Source organism: Ranitomeya variabilis, chromosome 1 (genome assembly GCF_051348905.1).
Source record: "Ranitomeya variabilis isolate aRanVar5 chromosome 1, aRanVar5.hap1, whole genome shotgun sequence".
NCBI lineage: Eukaryota > Metazoa > Chordata > Amphibia > Anura > Dendrobatidae > Ranitomeya > Ranitomeya variabilis.
This window is the reverse complement of record NC_135232.1, coordinates 679,679,444-679,698,234: the sequence shown is the minus strand read 5'-3', so window position 1 is coordinate 679,698,234 and position 18,791 is coordinate 679,679,444. Positions and strand designations below refer to the sequence as shown.

The 18,791-nt window shown below is 41.9% G+C and overlaps 1 protein-coding gene and 1 long non-coding RNA gene across 7 annotated transcripts in view; one reads left to right on the top strand and one right to left on the bottom strand.

Moving 5' to 3' along the window:
- The window catches only part of LOC143776160 (uncharacterized), a 70,992-nt gene extending 56,742 nt beyond the window's left edge, over positions 1-14,250 (top strand). Inside the window, exons 2-3 of the long non-coding RNA XR_013215779.1 lie at positions 6,567-6,844; positions 13,273-14,250. This is a non-coding gene — a long non-coding RNA (uncharacterized LOC143776160). The remainder of the gene's footprint in view (positions 1-6,566; positions 6,845-13,272) is intronic.
- DAAM1 (dishevelled associated activator of morphogenesis 1) overlaps positions 1-18,791 on the bottom strand; it is a 208,603-nt gene that overhangs the window by 34,854 nt on the left and 154,958 nt on the right. For 5 of the 6 annotated variants that reach the window (XM_077265188.1, XM_077265205.1, XM_077265179.1 and 2 more), the window contains 6 exons: positions 16,760-16,818; positions 15,664-15,851; positions 14,601-14,906; positions 14,249-14,356; positions 11,200-11,229; positions 6,575-6,678 (listed from right to left, as the gene is read on the bottom strand). In XM_077265188.1, the coding sequence (XP_077121303.1) occupies positions 6,575-6,678; positions 11,200-11,229; positions 14,249-14,356; positions 14,601-14,906; positions 15,664-15,851; positions 16,760-16,818 (795 nt within the window). The remainder of the gene's footprint in view (positions 1-6,574; positions 6,679-11,199; positions 11,230-14,248; positions 14,357-14,600; positions 14,907-15,663; positions 15,852-16,759; positions 16,819-18,791) is intronic. The other variant, XM_077265223.1, reaches the window with a different exon arrangement.

Genomic DNA, 18,791 nt, shown 5'->3' with positions numbered 1-18,791 from the left:
GTATCCTGCTAGATTGTGTCTACAACTCCCTGTGGAGTTGTATACACACCATTATATATGTGACATCACCCACCAAAAGGTCACCAAACCAGACAGCTGACACTGTGGTATTAAACTGCTATATGATATTTACATTCCAACACGTCTATGAATATCTCTCACTACATGAACTTCTATAGAAGAAACCATCCAACCCACCATCCAAAAATAAAGAAATAAATTGAAATCACAGAAGAGAGTTAATAGTAATGGTGCATAACTACATTCAGTTTAACTCCCATTTTGCAAACATCTATGGATCAATACATACAAAGTATGTTTAACAGAACAAGGAGGCTTGTTTATGAGCCGACACGTGATATGGAGAAATGCTTTATTCTTGGCAAATGCTAATAGCTTAGGGATGTTTGTGGAATTAAGAGAGGGTAGTGGAAGACATCAGATCAAAGAGGTCATCACCTAATCACTAAAAACAATTGCGGCTTATTAAATAATCCCTTAGGTGTTTAATTTCCGCCACTAGCTCTAGCTCAAGGTTCACTACGTCAAGATCTGTTTACTTAGGAGGGGGTGCTGAAAGCTCCGTACTTACATTGTGGTGGACTCTCCATTGTGTTCATTAAAAAGGAAAATAAGAAAAGGACTCCAAATCCTTGAGCTCTCAGCTTCTGATTGTTAAGTCAGTTCATCCATTTTTTTTTAATTTAAAGGGAGAATTGTCGGCACAAAATGACCTTCCAACAAAGAACAGGCGGTCAATGCACTCTTGGAGTGGCACAGCAGTTCAGTACACTGCCAGACCTACTTGTTTTCCATCTATCTTTACCTGCTCTTTCTTCACTGACCACTCTGGCTTTACAAGAAGCATAGAAGAATGGAGAAGGATTTAAAACAAGTAGGTGGGAAGGTGCACAGAGCTGCTCTGCTGCGCCAAGGGACACAGAGTGCCTGTACTCGGCTTTGAACATTCGTTTTGTGCCAAGACTCCCTATAAATCCAGTAAAGACAAAACCTTTCTATATGCACTAGAAGGGTATGTGGACATCATCCCCATCCTGGCGCACACATATAAGTGGAGAGTCTGGACCAACCATGTTGAAAAAAATGGATGACCACGTGCTGTATTCTACTGTAGACATGTTTGGTTGGTCATAGATTTCCCCGGTGAGAACAGATGATCGATCAACAGATGTTAGAAGCTGTATGTGTCTTCCTGTTATATGTAAGGGTTTAACCCTAAAAGTGGCACTTGTATAATAATCATACCTATACTGTTAATGTCGGCGATATACCGCTACTGCCTTGGGATACATTAGTGCTGACGATGGCTTCAGTGCTGGCCTATTTGAGCAGTGGCATAGCATGGCTTGCCAGCACCTGAGGCCAGGCAAAAACTGCATCCCTAATCTAGCAATACAAACCCCTTTTGAAAGAATCAATGCCCTTTGAGTGAGTGTCCCATCCAAAAGTATTACCATTTTTGTGCCAACCTCCACAAAAAGTTTATACTCACCTAATCCAAATGACAGAGTCCTCTTCCCTCTGCACACACACAGAGAGCTGACACAGGCACTGCAATACAATGATGCCATTGTGCTACAAGGACAGTGTCTTCTTGTAGGCTTACACAGTGGAGATTGGCGGGTCAAAGAGTTTTTTCTGGAAATCTGGGGCATCGGGCAAGAAGTGCGGGTCATGTGCACTACTTCATTGGCACTTGAGACGCCACTGGCAATTGTATTTTTTTCTTTTGAAATTTTGCAACTACCTCTATGGTCACCAACATGAAATGGCTCTGTATCCGAGGGCAGAAACATTCACAGCATCGCAGATGTGAGCTGCACATTTTATAAGGCTGCTGCAGACAAGTTCATGTGGATTTATCAGGAGGATTTATTTACTAAAGCCTGCAGTGCAGAGCGTTTAAGTCATTGGAATCCTGATCCATACACTTGCAATTTTAAAAATAACTTGTAATTAATTAAGTAAAAACACATTTCATTAGATTAGGAATATAAAAAAATATATATTCATAAGTGTGTCGCCATCTTGCATTTAGTATTCTGACATTTGGCTCCGCTAAACCCAAGGATAAGAGGCCACTTGATATCTGGTTCCTACAGCCGTGACATCATTCCAAGAAGTCTCAGAAATCAGGGCAAGGGACGGATTAATTCAGCCTGTTACAAACTGGTTTACAAGTCATCTCCATCGCAATGTACAGACACCCCGCTTTATCTGCATTCCCCATTATACCTGCCATGATCGTGGTATAGCAGTAAAAAATGAGCCACTTTTATTGCAAACTGGGTGACCAAATGGTACATCTGTATCCACTACATGGGCAGGGGCCACAGCGATCAGATCTCTCCGTGTCCCTGATTTAATGAGGAGTTATATAGTTAAAGGGGATTTTCCTACCTTGGAGATCAGGAAATACAAGGGGGTTGGATGGCATGGCTCTGTCTTTGGGACATATCAGGGTGACAGTCGGTCCCCATTTTGCAGCTGAGCTACATTCATTAATGTCTATAATGGGAAAACCTCTTTAAAGGTACACCAAGAGTGTCAACAGGAAAACTGCTGCGGTTTTTTAATACATTTTTTTTCCCCAGTAACTCGAATGGGTGAAAAATGCTGAAAAAATGGAAGTGCCGCAAACATGAAAAAAACACTCTGATAGTTCAAATCTTCGAGAATAAAAAGCAGAGTGTACATGAGAGTTCAGAAATCGCATCCACTTTACTGGAACTGTAAAACGCAGAGCGTGAACAAGCCCTAAGGCCAGTTCACACACCCATCTTCACCTTCTGAGTATGGACTGGCCACCGGTCTCTTGCTCTGAACTCAAGAGCCTAAGGGCTTGTGCACACAACCATAACAATTGGACAAGTGCTATCTGTCGCTTTGATGGACAGCACTGGTCCCCATGTTATTCTATGGGGCACATGTCCAATTTTTAATGTCCAAAAAAAATTGCATCCGATTATTGGGTTGCACCTAGATCAGAGTATGATCAGCATAATTGGACCAATTATCTGGGATAAGTGATAAATGTCTGTTTTCCTAGCCTTATAAGCATACATGAATGTCCAGTTGGGGTCTGGAGACCGGTGGCCGGTCCATATTGAGACTATGAAACATGAAAGTGTGACAGCATAACAGTACAAATACAAAATTATTCTATGTAAACTGGTGACTAAAAGCATTGCTATTTTACAGATACAAGTTCAGCCTGAATTATAGTCCAGAACTGCCTTAACAAAAAAAACTTCAGAGCTGAAATCTCCAAGCATTCTTTGCCGTCTCAATCTCTGTATAGAAGTCTTTCTGATGACATTTACACCATACAATATCGTCGTTGGCAGTAAATCTGTCTTTGGAAACGGGATGTGTGTGCTGCCAACAATTTGCAAATGATATGGGGACAGAATGATGAGAATAAAGTTTGCATTGGCCTGACATATAGGGCCTAAAACGTCCCTGTATGGACTTGTTGCATAGTCAATCATCACTCGCAATGGGGAGAAATCTAGTAGTGACGTGTCAGTGCCCCAATATAGAAGAAACAAAGACAATAGAAATGACAAATCAGTGAATTGTTAATTAAGCAATTCCGAATATAATGCCACAGGTTCACATAAGGTGATCCTACATTTTAAGGAGCTTGGGAAATGAGAACATGAAGAATGAATGTACCCAGTGTCCATGATTAGATCTACATTCCAGCTATTGCTGACGTTCAGCCATCAGGATGATGTCCGTCAAGCAGAACCAAGAAGTGTAGGAAGCAATAAACCTTTCATAACCATAGATCTGCTCCACTGTGCCGACTTTGATTTTCATAGGTGTGGTGTAGAAATGGGAAGAAAAAAGAAAGCCCAATTCCCACGTTCACCGTACAGCGTCAGAGTCTGTGTTCATGGTACATGTAGTGACCAGGAAGAAAGTTATTGATGATTTCCTTAATAAACAAAGTAGCTGGAAACGGAGATCTGAACTGAAGAAAGCCAAGATTATTTTTAGCCCGGGTTCTGCAGAACATCTAAAATAGGATGGATTTTCTCTTTCCAGCAAAGTGGGAGGTTTGGAAGTTTTTCAATAACATGAGGAGCACAGGGACCGGGAATGAAAAGTTCTTTCATCTACTCTGTATCTCTGGATGGGAGGACAAATTGTACTGTTCAGCGCTGTTGCCAGTACATTGGGTTCCCAGAGTTCGTGTTAACGGCACAGAGAGACTACTTGACCTACGAACACAACCACAGTTCAGATTTACAAATATAGAGTTGTTTTCTTCTATTTTAACGGGTTTAACAGGACATGAAAGGAGATCGTTCTTGGTTTTCAGGAGGCATTATACTGTAAAACCCCCATACACATTAGACTAACATTAGTTGAACCCGACGATATGGACGGGTTTGGCCAGCAGTCTAAAGTTTTTGGGGGACAGATGATAAGGGAGATAAGGATTTGACATCCTTTTGTTCTCCCTGTGATAAGCTGCCACCAGAGGCAAAGCGAGCACTACTGTGCATGGAACAGTCAGGTGAGATAGATGCTGGCCGAACAATTGGCCAAACCATCATTCGGATGACAGCCATCTAAGGGTGCTTTCACATTGCGTTCAGGCTTATGTCTGAATCCCCCTGAAAAACAGGATACGGACGTGGCCATAGACTATAATGGTGCCGGCAGAGCAAATGTGCGCTCTGTCATGCATCATTTTCGAGCGTGTACGCCTACAGGAGAGGGTCACCCAGATATAGTAAGACAGTGTCTGAGTGTCCACTTCCAGTAGGTGTATAAGCCCGTAAATTATGCACGACCAAGAAAATGTTTACTCTGTCAGCACCATTACAGTATATGGCTTTGTAGGTGCATAGGTCAAAATCCCATTTTGTGGGAAATTCGGACACAAGCCCCAGCATGGCCACCGAACCGGTTCCGGAACACAATGTGAAAGCACCCCAAACTGTTTGGGAGGCTTAAAAGTCTGTGAACACTTTTTGGAAAACTTCTTGTGCAGAAGTCAAACTAATTCATAGGCTCTATATACTCAATGGAGACTAAAAGAGTGTCCTTATGGCTTTTGTCGGGATGGGGTCTGTCAAACTTTTCATATTCTCCTGAATTTTTGATCTTTACATTGGGAAACATAGATCTACCATTTCAGTTATGATAACAGAAAACTGGTTACCAATGTAGAAAAAAAACATCATGGCTTCAAAACGTAACTCTTATTGTTGGGAATAACACTTTATTAATTTTCCAAACAATAGGTGATAACGTGTAGATCAGTGGTGGTCCAACTGCTGGAACCCCACCCCCCACAATCCCAAGGAAAAACAGCAGATAATGGTTTGTGTCTCACCACTGAATTCATGTTCAGGGATGTTGGAAGAAGCTAAGTATTGTATTTGGCAATGTTTGACAAGTTCCGGGCCACCACAGCGGTCAGACCCCGTGAGTTATCGTCTATCCTTTAGATAAGGGATAGTTTTTTAAGCTGATACTGCTAACTATAAAAAGTGTCATCTTAATGTATGGTTGCACTGCATTCTTATGTGTTCCTGACATCGGAGTCTCCGCAGCCGCAGGGGCTGTATAGTGCTGTCAAACAGCAAGAGTAAGGGGCCCTGAGACCCCCACTGATCAGACCTGCATGAGCTATGTGCCCAGAGCAGTGTATGAGCTCAATTATAAACCAATGGGTCCAGACACAACGTTCTGAAAATCCTTAAGAGCATGTTTGAAATAATAGATTATTATTGGCAAAAAAATAAAATAAAATCACCTTCCCGTGTATTTATTTCACAAGAACACGCCAGTATTCAGCTGTATAATTAGTATTGTTCAGCTAGGCAAACACAATTACATGCCAGTGACCATACGTATGTCTCCTGTGAAGCGCGGCGTCTGATTTCAATATGTTATCACAGAAATATTTTTCTCATTGCACATAAAATAGCATACATAGCAGAAGAAGAATGTCTCCCGGTTCATGGTAATCTGCTCGAGATAAGAAGTCGGGGTATGAACTTTATTTTCTGCAGAGAGTTTGCATCTGACAACCCAACACTGTGGAATAGATGTAGCAGCTGGCTCGCCTCATTTCTTTCTACGCCAACTTTCTCTTATCTCTTAAATTTCACTACTCGATAACGTAGTCCACATCCCGAGGGACATCCCTCTTTCTGCCATGTCATAGGGTAATGTCTGAAGACTGACCAGACTCCAAGCAATGGAGACCCCCTTCTACAAATGGTCAAATAAAAGTATCTATAGGTGCCAGTCACAATCTAATATAAAAAGTGTTAAAATGTTAAATATTTAAAAACAATTAATCTGGGTAATGATTATAATTGGTCATTACTGACTGTCATGTTCTAAAAATAATAATTACATGAAACTTGATAGGCTATGATTACCATCTGCATACACGGGGCCGATCAATTATTCTACAGTTGCTTGGCTAAATCGGGAAATAATATCGTATTCTGAATATTAGATCGAATACAGGTACAAAGCCTCCCTCATTCCCTGTAAACCTTTCTGTTTTATAGACACATACCTGGAGAGAAGAATATTACAGTTCTGCGCTCGCCTTCCATCTATCACAGAAAGTTCCTTCACTTTCTTCGAGCCCAGCGTACCCTCATTGGAATCGGGCTCTTTCTAAAAAAAATCCACAAATAAAGCGAAAGAGTTAAATTGAAATCTAATTGACTGGTACGTGCTACATAATGCAAAAAAAAGACCACTAATCGAAAAATACTCCGATGATATGGTAGAAGGACTGTGCACAATGCTTATACTACAACAGGAAGATTGAAAGCTAATGGTAAAGGTACCGTCACACTAAGCGACGCTGCAGCGATAGCGACAGCGATGCCGATCGCTGCAGCGTCGCTGTGTGGTCGCTGGAGAGCTGTCACACAGACCGCTCTCCAGCGACCAACGATGCCGAGGTACCCGGGTAACCAGGGTAAACATCGGGTTGCTAAGCGCAGGGCCGCGCTTAGTAACCCGATGTTTACCCTGGTTACCAGCGTAAAATGTAAGTACATACTTACATGCGTCCCCCGGCGTCCGCTTCCTGTAATGACTGAGCGCCGGCAGTAGCAGGGCACAGCGGTGACGTCACCGCTGTGCTGTGCTTTCACTTTCAATTTGCGGCGCTCAGTCAGTGTGGGAAGCGGACGCCGGGGGAAGCATGTGAGTATGTAGTGTTTGTTTTTTTTATATTTTACGCTGGTAACCAGGGTAAACATCGGGTTACTAAGCGCGGCCCTGCGCTTAGTAACCCGATGTTTACCCTGGTTACCAGTGTAAAATATCGCTGGTATCGTCGCTTTTGCTGTCAAACACGGCGATACACGGCGACCTAGCGACCAAATAATGTGCAGACCTTCTAGCAGCGACCAGCAATTTCACAGCGGGATTCTGATCGCTGCTGCGTGTCAAATACAGCGATATCGCTCCCTAGGACGCTGCAACGTCACAGATCGCTGGCGACGTTGCTTAGTGTGACGGTACCTTAAGTTCAAAAGAATTGGTCATTTTGTTATTAGGAAGGTTTAATTTGACTACATGTACATAAAGACAAATGTGTTGGATTTTGTCCGATTCAGGCAGTGCTGTAGATATCAATGGTAAGAAATCAAGGAAAATGGAGAATTATAATAAGACTAACCTATCGCTTAACATATGCCACCAAGATCTGGTCAGTAGGGGATCGACCAATCACTAAAATGAAATAGAAGCAATGGCAAGTGCTCCTTGTTGCCTCTCTTTAGAGGCTACACTGCCCAATTATGGTCAGTAGCTGAACTTGCCTAGAAAAAAATGGCTTTCTTGGCACTATGGCCTAGCATAAAAAATGGGGGTCAAAGCAACTGGATGTCTACTAACTGGGACATTGATGGCATAGCCTAGCATTATATCCCCTAAATTATAACACCTTTTGGAAGAATGTCCTTCAAAACAAAATGTAAGAAAATGAAAAACGACACTTGGCACATTTTTGGAACTTTATATTTTTGGATTTAGTGGTCACTTAATAAATAAATAAAAAGATTGTTAATTACTTCCGGATAATATCAATGTTAGAAAGGTCTGTTATTTTCACTCCACACAAAAAAAGTGAATTGTATAGTAAGTGTTTAGGGATTTATGGGTTTTGTTTTGTTTTTGCTTTTTCTTTAAATTTTCAGACTTCTGAGCTGGGTTCAGGTAGGACTTCAGTAGTGTCTAAGTAGCTGATTGGTCTTCTCACGAAGACATATGGGTTAACAATTACTTGTATGATATAAATGGTTAATGCTGGGGTTCCCAGTTTTTGAGAGATGGGGGTTTATGCGTCTTTATAATAGTAAATATGGAGCTGTGGATACAGCAGACTCTTTCCTGCTTCCACCACTTTGGTTTCATCGTTTGCAGCCGTACTGCCTTATAGCAGCGGATATGGCTATTAAATGAAAAATAAGCAGCAAAATAAATGTTTGCTAAAATATCTGCAAAGTCCATAATTTCAAAACCTTGTTCTAATAGGCAGATTTGGAGTGGGTCCCTTCCGTAATACACCTGGAAAAGGTGGCCGAAGAATGAAAATATAATTTCTATGTAAAAAAAAAGACTTGTTGTTCACATGTTTGGGCTTTTAAAGATCTTTAGACTGTTTCAACTTTCCAAAAACACCAAGCAGTGAAGTAAACATGATCTGACTACGCTTCCTGCCTTTTCTGATTAGAAGAAGCTCCATACTTACAAAGACAAGTCAATGGAAAGGATAAAAAAAAGAAATCCGGAAGCCACATGGATGTCTTTTGGAGCATTTTGTATAAAGATAAAAATACCTTAAAGACTTAAAAGACTTTGCATGCAAATTGGCCCAAAAGACGCTATAAGTCGTCTTCCAAACCGCTTCAGGAACTACCGGAAAAATGCACAAAAATACGCTTCAAGAAAAAAAAGTGCTCATGTTTCCTACAAGTGTTTCCCGTTGAAAACCTCTCTGTTTGCCCAAATGAAAAAAATGCAGTGTGAATGAACCCCAAGAGTGCTTTCACACTGCGTCTAGGGTCACATTTGCTGGTCCTGTCGGGGCATACATCCGAACACCCAGCAAAACGAGATCCGTACATATGCGCTGATGGGGGCCATAGACTGTAATGGTGCCGGAAATCAAACATGCGCTCCGACATGCATCATTCTTGGGATTGTAAAGTAGACGGATACTCAGACACAATCTACTATGTCAGATTGTCCGCCTTGGACGTATGTCCCAACAGGACCAGCGAACATGACTCTAGATGCAATGTGAAAGCACCCTTAGAGTCACCAAACTAATTACATGGGGTAGTAAAAGCTGAGTTCGTCCCTACATTCTTGACCACAAATGTCTTTTTTATGAATAAGAAAATTAACTTTCACTCTAAGTAAATAATGCAACAAGTACATTAAAGGATGGGCAGATTCATGTCTATTTATAAGCAGGTGTCAAGCCCATGAGATTCGGCATGAAAAAATGCAGAGGATCGACGGTGCACCGGCCGAGAATCGGGCATTTGTAAACAGTTTGCTCAGAGATGAAACATCCATTTGCAGCCAGGATGAGACTGTTAAATTTGTCTTTTATTAGCCCTAGCAGGAAAGTAATTCGCTTGGAGACCCTAAAGATCCTGACAAGTTCCAGTTGAGTCAATGTAGTAGATGCAAAGCCTTGACTTTGTAACGGGTCCCTAAAGGTTTTTAGTTCTAATAGAGTATGATACAATAGTGTGATCCGAAAAAAGAGTAGTAACAGTCACAGGGTGCTAAATGCTAAATAATTACATATACATGTAAAAAGCAATGCACATAAGCAAAGTAACTTAAACAGGTAGGACAATTAGTTAGTCACTTGTTTGTACCAAGACTAATCAGTTCCACCTATATCTATCACCATGTTTAGTGCTAGCATGCATTGCTAAAAACAATTACAATGTATCAGACATAAGTAGCATAAGATATGCATCAATAAGTCAAGGGTTAATTACCCATATTGTGTCTCCTTTTGCCCTCGATGTGACCGCAAACCCAACGTACGTTTCACGAGTACAAAGACTCGCTTCCTCAAGGAAGCCCCCTTATGCTACTTATGTCTGACACATTGTAATTGTTTTTAGCAATGCATGCTAGCACTAAACATGGTGATAGATATAGGTGGAACTGATTAGTCTTGGTACAAACAAGTGACTAACTGATTGTCCTACCTGTTTAAGTTACATTGCTTATGTGCATTGCTTTTTACATGCATATGTAATTATTTAGCATGATATGTTGTCCTGATCCACCCTGTGACCGTTACTACTCTTTTTTGGGTTCACAGTATTTTATCATATTCTATTATATGTAATTGTATTTAGTCTGTGGTAAATTTCTACCCTTAATAAAATATTTATATTTTGAGATACATTATGACAAGTCCTCCTCATATTCAATTGATCTTTTTGAGTCTGTATTTTTTTATATCTTTGTGTGTGTATATATACTGGTGACCTATATAATCAGGTTTTTAGCTCTGTTGCTGCTGAATAAGTTGAAATTACTTTGTTTATTATGCATGAAATAAATCACAGGCACCAATGAAGCCATGCCCGATCACGAGTCACACCAAGAAAAGAAAAAGAATCTACAAGATTAAAATATTAGACGTGTTATAAATGAAAAGGCTTAAATGATAAAATGCGAGAGTACGGTACCAGAGCCCTAAATGTCTCTCTTCTGCAGACTGCCTGTGTGTGCAAAATAAACCTCTTAACACATGATCATTGCGTATTGCTTCTACTCTGCAATATTTATGTTGGATTGTGCAGAAAGAACATGAAAGGAAGAGGTCTGCTGCTTATTTCGGTCACGTCTAGGGGCACATGTAAGATAAGACGTTCCCGGTAGGCTTTGAATGGAATCCATGTCCGATAAAGACTGTGGAATATCTAATCTAAAAACATATACCAGCTAACAAAAAAGATATGGTTAATAAAAACCAATATGGCCATAAATTGGTGGACACCAGACGGCCGGTATGACACACCATTGGCAATTACCAGACCGGATTGGATCACATCTGTCAATGAGCAGCGTGGACAATTCAGACGTACAGCCATTGCCGTCAGCGGCACAATGTGCCAGACGCGGTCGCAGCAGCGGACTCACCTGCTTGATGCCGTTGTTCATGGAGAAATCCTGTAGCCAAATCAGCAGCCAAGCATTGGGAAGAAAGGCAATCATTGCGTGCAATTCAGCGGTGGCAGCAAATTAGAGAGAGATAGGAGATAGAAAGTGGCCAAAGCAGATCAGCAACATGTACTAAGTTTTAGGAAAACGCTTGCAGCTAAGAGCCGTCGGGTAAAAATACAGACTCGGTGACGTCAATATATTGTGAAAGCGAAGAGATGGTCTACAAGCTTCATAGACATTCGATTAATTCTATACACATCATGCACGGGTAGATGGGCGGTGGTCCTAAATCTGCTGCATCGGTAAACTAAGCCGTGCTGATTAATTGGTGCAATATTGCAATTGTCTAAACCTAAGACCTCATGCAAAAGGCAAAGCTCCTTACTATGGGGGTAGGAACTACAAGCATTGCTAGATGGTGCCTCCAAACACAATGTATACTCCATAATACAGCTACTGAAAGAGCATGCTGGATTTTCCATATTAAAGGTCTTTTTCAGGATTTAGGTCACCAATATCAGATATTTTAGGCACCATCACTGATCAGCAGTTTGCAACTCCTACAGAAGCTGGACACACAGTGTACAGAACCAAAGCAGCACAACACCGAACGCTGTGTAGTGGTCGTCCTCTGGTATCGCGTTCGGCTCCTATTGAAGTGAATGTGATCAGAGCTGCAGTACCGAGTACAACCACTACGGAGTGTACAGCGCTGTGCTGTTGAGCAGATTGGTGAAGGTCTCAGGTGTGGGTAGGTCATCAATATTACAATCCTGAAAAACCCCTTTAATGTCCACAAAGGAAATCCTCAATATAGAGTGGCATACAGAAGCACAGTATGGGTGCCATGTAATGGCACAGAGCAAATCTGTGCTTGTAGACAGCAGTAATATGGGAGTATGCATGAGCCCTAAATCCCTAAATCTATATATAAAACTAGTTACACACAGATTAAAGAATATATTCACAGGACCCTGGATCAGGCGGCCACGTCAATATTCCAGATGGACGTCCCACCTCCCACTTGCTGGAATCTGTGGGGCCTTTTCTGATGTGGAGGCCCAGAGCAATACCATCATTGTCACATCAGGTCTACTAAGCAGAAGAGGCGCCAGCGATGAAGGCATAGGAGGAGGTACACAAGGCTCCTCACTGGCGGAGACAGACAGAAGAGGGCCAATGTGATCGAACAGTATACGGACCCTTTGCTGTCAAACAGCTCATCATAATGCACAATTCCTCCTGTTTTAGACATGGAAATGGATGGGCCCCTTTATATTTTGGGCCCCTGTGCGGTTGCACCAATGATATCTCCGCCCCTGAGGTTCCTGTCTGTGGCCACTGGACTGGGGTCTTGTAAATTTATCCCTAGTAAATAGGTAACCTACTATGAATACAGTAAATGATCATAGGATATCCTCCATAAAGAGAAACACAGGTAGAAGGACTACTAGATTTTGTAGTAGATTTACAGGGAATGTGCCATGAGGAAATTTACCTATTGTTTAAAAGGGGTTGTCCGGTCAAAACCGATAAGTCTGCAGTCACTCTGTGTGACTGTAGACTTAGGAATCCCCCATTGCTTGCACTGTGCGGATTCGCCAGTTTCAGACCGGGCATGGGGTGTATGTATGAGTTATACATACTGCCGGCCAGTGGGTGCAGCTTCGCTCCATACACTTGCCAGTGACGCGGACCGCCAGTGCGCATGTCCGACTAGAGGGAGCGGCCTTGCTCCATACAAGTGTATGGAGAGTGAGGCTGTGCCCTCTGGCCGGGAGTATTTATAACTCATACATACCCTCTGTTCCCGCATCTGCAACAGGTGAATCTCCGCAGCCCACAATGCATGTGCTGGGGGGATTCATAAGTCTGCAGTCAATTAATGTGACTCCAGACTTATTGGTTTTGACCGGACAACCCCTTTAAATAATTTTTTATTTGCATCAAATGTATTTTTTTTTTACATTTCCATATCACAATCTGTATTTAATTCAGAAATCTTGCAATTCTCACTCTGACCACTGAAACTTCTCCTTCCTTTTTCAGGAAATGCACACGTACATTAGCCGCAGACCCCATCTTTTGTACTGAAGCATATCATGAGCGTGTGAAAATATCATTGTGACGGGAAGGGGAAGCAGGAGAACTGTGACATTATTATGATTGGTGGATCCTGTGTTATTAGCTGTGTATAGAGGTGTGACCTGTCATTGTAATCCTGCCTGTGTAGGATAAGAAAGAGCCTGCGGAATAGTCCTTCTTAAAGAACAGGATGTAAGAGTCAAATTAGCTCCAGTGGCCAGTGTGATATTTTTAATACAGAAAATGATATGGGAAGAAAGAAAACCAGTACCAAACAGTTGAAAAAAATATATAAATGCAAAATGTTGGCCATTTTTTGATGACATATTCTCTTTAACCTCAAATAGTACTAGTGTTCTCTCTATAATGGGATACTATACACAACCAAGTTCGTTCTTTTCTACAGGATATAAAATTCTGAATTCTCACATCCTTGTCCAACATCAAAATTTCTGTTCGTTGTACATGAAATGGGATTTAATTGTACTTGCTAATAAACTCCTTCAATTGAGCGCAGATTTCCCGGCTTCGGCGCCTCCCCTGCTGTTCCTGTATCATTACTTCCATGTTGGTCTTCACACATCAAGGAGCTTTCTTCCCTTCTGTTTTAGCACATATTAAAGACGGCTGGGTGATAAGGGACATTCCGGTCTTTAAATTGGCAGTGACAGGTAAGGGGGTTGTCTCAACCAGCTCCCGTCCCCATTGGGAGTCAGCAAGTAGATGAAGGGAGCTCTCTGCTGTATCAAGGCCAACATTGAGATGGATCTGCCGGGTCGGCAAGAGGGGCACCAAAAATGGGAAACTTGACATAGACCACATACAGTGAAACATTATCTTGTTGGACAGCTCCATTAACTTAGAAAGTTACTTTTCTCACTTTACTACAAAACTGAGATGAGTACTGTGTAATGGCAGTGAACTTGTGCAGCGAGTCTACCTGTGGTCTTTGGTACGCGGAGAAGGTCCTTTCAATATCTTCTAGATCTAATATTTTGAACACCTTGGTATCATCAATATCAGTCCAGAGAGTTCCTTCCAGTTTGTTCTATAAAAGAAAGAAAAAAAAGAAATAGCCTTAATATATTAAGAGCTTTTGGTCTCAAAACCAATGTGTTAAGAGGTTCCTCCATTCATATAAATGAAAAATCTCTCTTATAAGTGGTGTGACCACCACCCATGTATGGTAAGAACGGGTTTCCTGACAGTAATGTTTGCAGGTGATTATATGAGGAAATATTTAGTGAAGATATGTTCCTACATGAGGATATTTACAATCTCCTTATACGCACTTCTGAAAGTTTATTCCAGTTAAAGGATTTAAGTGGGTTGGTGGGCTGAGGAATATTTTTCTTTTTCAGTGATGAACATAGAGGTCCAGGAGCTGCAGACATAAATCCTAAACGAGGAGGTCCTGGTGGTGCAGGGGGAGCTCCTGGTGGTGGAGGTGGCGGGGGTGGAGGAGCCATTCCTCCAAGTAGAGGTGGCGGTGGAGGTGGAGGAGGTGGCATCATATTTCCAGGAGGCAGAGGTACCGGACCACCTGGGGCTCCTGGTGGAGGAGGAGGCCCTCCCGGAATGGGAGCACAGATTGCTCTCTGCAAAAGAGAATGAATTCACTGAGAAAGGCGAGAAATCTTAAACTTAACAAGAGAGATACTTCAACTTTAAAATGGAAATAATTTCAATTTCTGAGAAAAGCAGCTATAATATATGTAAACAGTAAGATAGTTCTACTCCCGTAACTCAGGTTCGTTATGGTCACAGCTCACCTCATCCACCTCCCTGCACAATGAGGTTTGTCTAGATCAGAGAGTGCTTAGAAAGTTCTGATGTAGAATGAGCCAGAGTCAATGTATTGCAGCTTATGTCCAAGCGGCTGATGAACAGAAGAGGAAGTAAATTGACTGACTCATTCTATAGGAGAGCTTTCTAAGCATGCTCTGATCTGGGCAAAGATCATTGTGCAAGGACGGGGATGAGGTGAGCTGTGACCACAACAAACCTGAATTATGCACTGTAGATGTGTTATCGGACATTGTAATCCTGTCTGTTATAATTATGAGACTGCTGCAAACTCTTCTGCAAAGGACAGAAAGTATATGTTTTATATAACACCTAGTAGACAGTGTGGAAATTGCAAGATAATGACTTTTTTGCAATTCACATTAGTTATTCAGCACATTTATCTAAATAAATTTACAATCTGATTTAAACAATAGTTTTTTATGTTATACTCACCTTAAAGTGGCTGTCTCATGACATCTACTAATTTTTGTCATGAGGCAACCCCTTTAAGTTTCACAAGTTCTACAAATGTAATAGTTGCTACTGACAATGGCTGGGATTGCTTACATTATTCAGCTCCTGGACTTGTGCTGTGAGCTCCACCACCTGCTGCTTCACTTGCTTGCACTCCGTAGATTCCTTTTCTAGCTTCTCCTTCATCTTGTTCAGGGTCTCCATCATCTCCTCTTTCTCCTGAGTTTTTGCGTCGCACTCTCGCTCCTTCTTCTCCAGTTTCTGCTGCAGCTCATGATGCTCTGGAATGGGATACAGGGATGTAAGTCATGGGATCGTGTTTTTTTTTGCATGCACAAATACGTCAGTCCTGCTTTACAATGAACTAAAGGGGTTTTTGGGTCAAAACCGACAAGTCTGCAGTCACTGCAGACTTATCGGTTTTGACCTGACAACACCTTTAAAGGGATTTTCCCATGAACAAAGTACATTTTAATATAATAGATCTTGGAATAATTATAAGTTCCACAATTGGATGTATCTAAAAAAAAAAAAAAATCATACCACATCTCCCGGGCAGGGGAGGAAGCTCAAGAGAATATACAGACATTACATCAGGGGATTATAGCTGATTGTTTTTGTAAGGCAAAACATTTCATTGCGTGTTTCTAAGCAATGTTTTACCTCTAAGAAAGAATAATTTGCAATCCCGTGATGTAATGTCTGTGTATACTCTCTTTTGCTTCCTCCCTTGCCCAGGAGCTGTGGTATGATCAGACCATGTCCCTGTACAATCAGACACAGACATTACACAGTACATGGGACACATCTATAAGATTATCTCAGCACAGGAACTTTTTTAAACACATCCAATTGTGGAAGTTATTATTATTCAAAGATCTATTGATTAATATCAACTTTGTTCATGGGAAACTTCTTTAATTATAAAATAGAACTGGGAGTGGTCCGGATAGCGCTGCGGCATTACGGATTATCAAATGGAGACTATAAAAATTAGTACAACTAAGAAGAAGAGTCTTATTTTCAGAATAAGTGACTAATGTATGATAGCCGGGGGTTTCATTGCTGGGACCCCTACCAATTACGAGAACTTGGGTCCTTGTTTCACCTGTTGTGGTCACACGTGGGCATTACAGCTATATTGATTATCTATGGGACTGACGGACATAGCAGAGCATCGTACATTTACCTTTTCTCATCTTCTCAGCCTGCTCCTTCCACTGCTTCACTTCATTCTCATTAACCAGCCTGTGAGGAAATGAAACCATCAAAGTAACCATAAGGGCCTTGTAAATGTGGGAACAAGGGCTGATGTATGTGTAACAGGTCAGACACCTGCACATCCAGTGCTACGCTATAAGTCTGCTCTCCTAGTCATCCCAATGGTGCAATAATGTTGTGCCGTTTGGATAAGGGGAGCATTAAACTAATACAGCGGACTCCTTGCACTGCACCTGTCCCCTCACTGTGGTGATCTACAGCCTGCTCTTGTAGGATTTTGGACGGGTTTGAGAAGACATCAATGAACCCAAATGCACTCAGGTTTAGGTCATGGCTATCCTTGACTTTTCCGGAGAAGCTCCACCCCCTTGACTCCAGAAAGGTTATTTAGATTTAGCATGTGTGGGGATTGAAAGGATTTTTTAAACCAATTCTGCTCCTACTGTTACATATGAGGACTCCTTTATAAAGTAAAAGGGTGAGAGGATTTTTACCAGATGTGAAGTTATCCCCCTATCCCATAACTGCCTGATCACTGGGGGTCATAGATCACAAGAATCGGGCTCTGTAGAGCCCACACTTGAATGGAGGTAGAGAATACACGAGCCTCTACACATTTCATACTTCATGGTACCGCCAGAGATTGTGAAGTAAAGCGCTCAGTGTTCCTCTTGGCAATGAATGGAGTGGACCTCTTCAGAGCCACATTCTAGGCATCACAGAGGGTCCCATCGGTCAGGAAATTATATCCTCTCCTATGAATAGGGAAGGACTTCAAATCTTGGTACAAGCCATTTAAAGGGAATGTCACCCCATTTTTCGCATATAAGCTGCAGCCAGCACCATTAGGGGCTTACCTACAGCATTCTGTAATGCCATGTCATGTCCCCCCGAGGAAGCTCACACGAAACGCGCGTCGGGGCCATCGGACACACACTGGCACCACAGGATACTTGGGTAAGACTGGCATAACTAGCTGGGCATTTGCACTATGCTATTCGACTTATGATTAATTGATGTAGGTTACTACTGGGCATATTTGCCACTCATACGAAGCACTATGCACTTTATAGGTATAATTACCAGTTTCTGAGTGATCAATATGTTCCCAGTAGATATCTACGTGTGTCATCTCTGAACCCTAGGTGCTACTTTTTCAGTGTGGTTGTTCCGCCATACATGTGCTTAACGTGTACCTTGTCTGTTTTTATATCTGTGGTTATTGATGTTTATATGTTTCAAATAAAATTTATTATTCTCTTATAACTGATGGGTGTATATACTCCGTAGCTCTCTCTGTAGGATTTATATGTAAGTGGAGGTTGCCCTGTTATATCATATGTCCAATATAGGGTGTTTCCCGTTTGATATCTGATATGCATCAGTGGTATCTGTATTTATTCTGTAATGCTGGAGATAAGCCCCTGATGTAACCCGAAAGATAAGAAAAACTAGTTCGATTATACTCACCCAGGGGCGGTCCGGGTCCGATGGGCGTCACGGTCCTCCCATCTTCATGCGATGACGTCCTCTTCCTTGCTTCTGTTGCGGACCCTGTACAGGAATACTGATTTGCCCTGTTGAGGGCAGAGTAAGGTACTGCAGTGTGCAGGCGAAGGGAAACGACGATCTCAACAGGGCAGAGAATTATGCCTACGCATGAGCCGCGACAGAAGCAAGGAAGGGGACGTCATCGTATGAAGATGGGAGGCGCTGGACCCGGACCGCGACGCCCATCGGACCTGGACCGCCCCTGGATGAGTATAACCTAACTAGTTTTTCTTATCTTTCAGGATACATGGGGGGCTTATCTACAGCATTACAGAATGCTGTAGATAAGCCCCTAATAGTGGTGGCCGCAGCTTATATCTGAAAAATGAGGTGACAGATTCCCTTTATGTTACAAGCACTGGTGGAGGTTTAGGGACCAAAAGAAAAGAAAAAAAAAGTTAATGTTCCCTTCAACCACAAAGCAGGGATAGATTTACACCACTGTTGAG